The following is a 2,500-nucleotide window of genomic DNA, read 5'->3' as shown; positions in this document are numbered from 1 at the left end:
GAAAGTCTGAACGACCTAATGATGCCCAAAAGAAATGTTGATGATAGCATGATTTTGTCTAAACCAATCTACCAGCAACAAGAAAGTCTGAACGACCTAATGATGCCAAAAAGAAATGTTGATGATAGCATGATTTTGTCTAAACCAATCAAAGATCTAATGATGCCCAAAAGAAATGTTGATGATAGCATGATTTTGTCTAAACCAATCTACCAGCAACAAGAAAGTCTGAACGACCTAATGATGCCCAAAAGAAATGTTGATGATAGCATAATTTTGTCTAAACCAATCAAAGGTCTAATGATGCCCAAAAGAAATGTTGATGATAGCATGATTTTGTCTAAACCAATTTACCAGCAACAAGAAAGTCTGAACGACTTAATGATGCCAAAAAGAAATATTGATGATAGCATAATTTTGTCTAAACCAATCAAAGATCTAATCATGCCCAAAAGAAATGTTGATGATAGCATGATTTTGTCTAAACCAATCTACCAGCAACAAGAAAGTCTGAACGACTTAATGATGCCAAAAAGAAATATTGATGATAGCATGATTTTGTCTAAACCAATCAAAGATCTAATGATGCCCAAAAGAAATATTGATGATAGCATGATTTTGTCTAAACCAATCTACCAGCAACAAGAAAGTCTGAACGATTTGAAAATGCCCAAGAGATATGTTCATAATGACATCATTTATCAGCCACAGATGGATATCAAAGACTCCCTGAATCCTAAAAGAATTATTTCTGATGACAACAGTATGTCCGAGAATGTTGATATGAAAGATTTAATGATGTCCTAGAGACATGTTGATTAAAATATCATTTTGTCTAAACCAGTCGATCAGCAAGTAGAACATCTGTAAGACTAGATGATGTCAAAGAGAAATTCTAATGAAACACTATTTCGTCTAAGCCAGTCCACCAATAAGAGCGCATTCTTAACAACGATACGAAACATAGAGAAAATGTTCATAGATGTCTTCAATTATTTCACACCAGATAGTAGGAAAAAAAATTTTTGAAAGTTCAAAATGCCCAGGATACATGCCAGTTTTAATCGTCTGCACAAAACAATTCAATAAGTCATAAATTAGCAGACGAAAAAAAAAAGAAAATGTTCAAAGAGGGTGCCATCTTAACGTAGCCATTAAAATGTCTGATTGTCATAATATAATAATAACATGATGGACTGGAAATGTAGAAAACTGTGGTATAGGGTTAGACAATATTGCAATTCATTGTGAACATAATGAAAATAATAATAATAATAATAATAATAATAATAATAATAATAATAATAACAATAGTATTAATAATAATAATAATAATAATAATAATAATAATAATAATAATAATTAATAACAATAATAATAATGATAATAATAATAATAATAATAATAATAATAATAATAATAATAATAATAATAATAATAATAATAATAATAATAATAATAATAATAATAATAATAATAATGATTAAAAAAAATAATAATAATAGTAATAATAATAATAATAATAATAATAATAATAATAATAATAATAATAATAATAATAATAATAATAATAATAATAATAAAAACAATAACAATAATAATAATAATAAAAATGATTTTTTAAAATAATAATAACGAGAGTAATAATAATGAATAATAATAATAATAATAATAATAATAATAATAATAATAATAATAATAATAATAATAATAATAATAATAATAATAATAATAATAAGTCAATAAAGAAGATCAGTAACATTCTATTTTTAGATTGTATTTCCTTTGTTTGTGTGTACGTGTGGTCTTGTTGTATGACACTCGCTTTAGGGTCACCGAATTCAGGTGTAAAATGAGTACATGGCCGTTTTAACAGTGTTGTCTCTGTCCGAAAAAATGGTAAGATCGCCTAACAGGCCTCATGTCACGTCCTACATGTTAAGTGTTACTGTTGGCCAAGCACCAATTGTAAAGCGCTTTGAGCACGTTTAGTGTATATTTTGATATCTCTCATCTCATGTAGTTCCATATCTGAAGCAGACGTCGGAGGTCATCTTCCGCCAAGCTGATCTATCTCTTGCCAATTCTATTAAAGCAGCGCCACCTTTCTCAGCTTCATCTGTCCAAGTTCTTATCCCTTTCAAATACGTTATTCTTTGTCTTCTTCTTATTCTTTTTCCATTCATCTTTCCAGTCAAGGCGAGTATTTCCAAACCAGGGTGGCGGATAATGTGTCCTAAAAATTCCATTTGGCGTTTGATGATTTTTGTTATCAGTGATCTTTTTCTGTTTGCCATTTCTAAAATTTCTTCATTTCTTTTCCTTTCCACCCATGACACCCTCATCATTCTTCTGTAAAACCACATTTCCACTGCCTCCAGTCTTTTAACCATGGTCTTGTTTATGGTCCAGCTCTCACAACCATATAGCAGCACAGACAGTACATAGCAATCCAGGACTTTGATTTTTGTTTTCATGCTAATATTCCTGTTTTTCATAA

At 29.2% G+C, this 2,500-nt stretch overlaps 1 protein-coding gene across 1 annotated transcript in view; it reads left to right on the top strand.

Moving 5' to 3' along the window:
- The window catches only part of LOC144958081 (uncharacterized), a 7,252-nt gene extending 5,969 nt beyond the window's left edge, over window positions 1-1,283 (top strand). The window contains exon 2 of the mRNA XM_078889715.1: window positions 1-1,283. This exon is cut by the window's left edge and continues 1,609 nt beyond it. Within this exon, the coding sequence (XP_078745841.1) occupies window positions 1-807 (807 nt within the window). The 3' untranslated portion in view covers window positions 808-1,283.
- The last annotated feature ends 1,217 nt before the right edge of the window (window positions 1,284-2,500 follow it).

This window comes from Berghia stephanieae, chromosome 12 (assembly GCF_034508935.2).
Source record: "Berghia stephanieae isolate SIO BIC M18660-M18661 chromosome 12, UCSD_Bste_1.3, whole genome shotgun sequence".
Lineage (NCBI taxonomy): Eukaryota > Metazoa > Mollusca > Gastropoda > Nudibranchia > Aeolidiidae > Berghia > Berghia stephanieae.
Note: the sequence above shows the minus strand (reverse complement) of the source record. Positions and strands in the feature narration are given on the sequence as shown.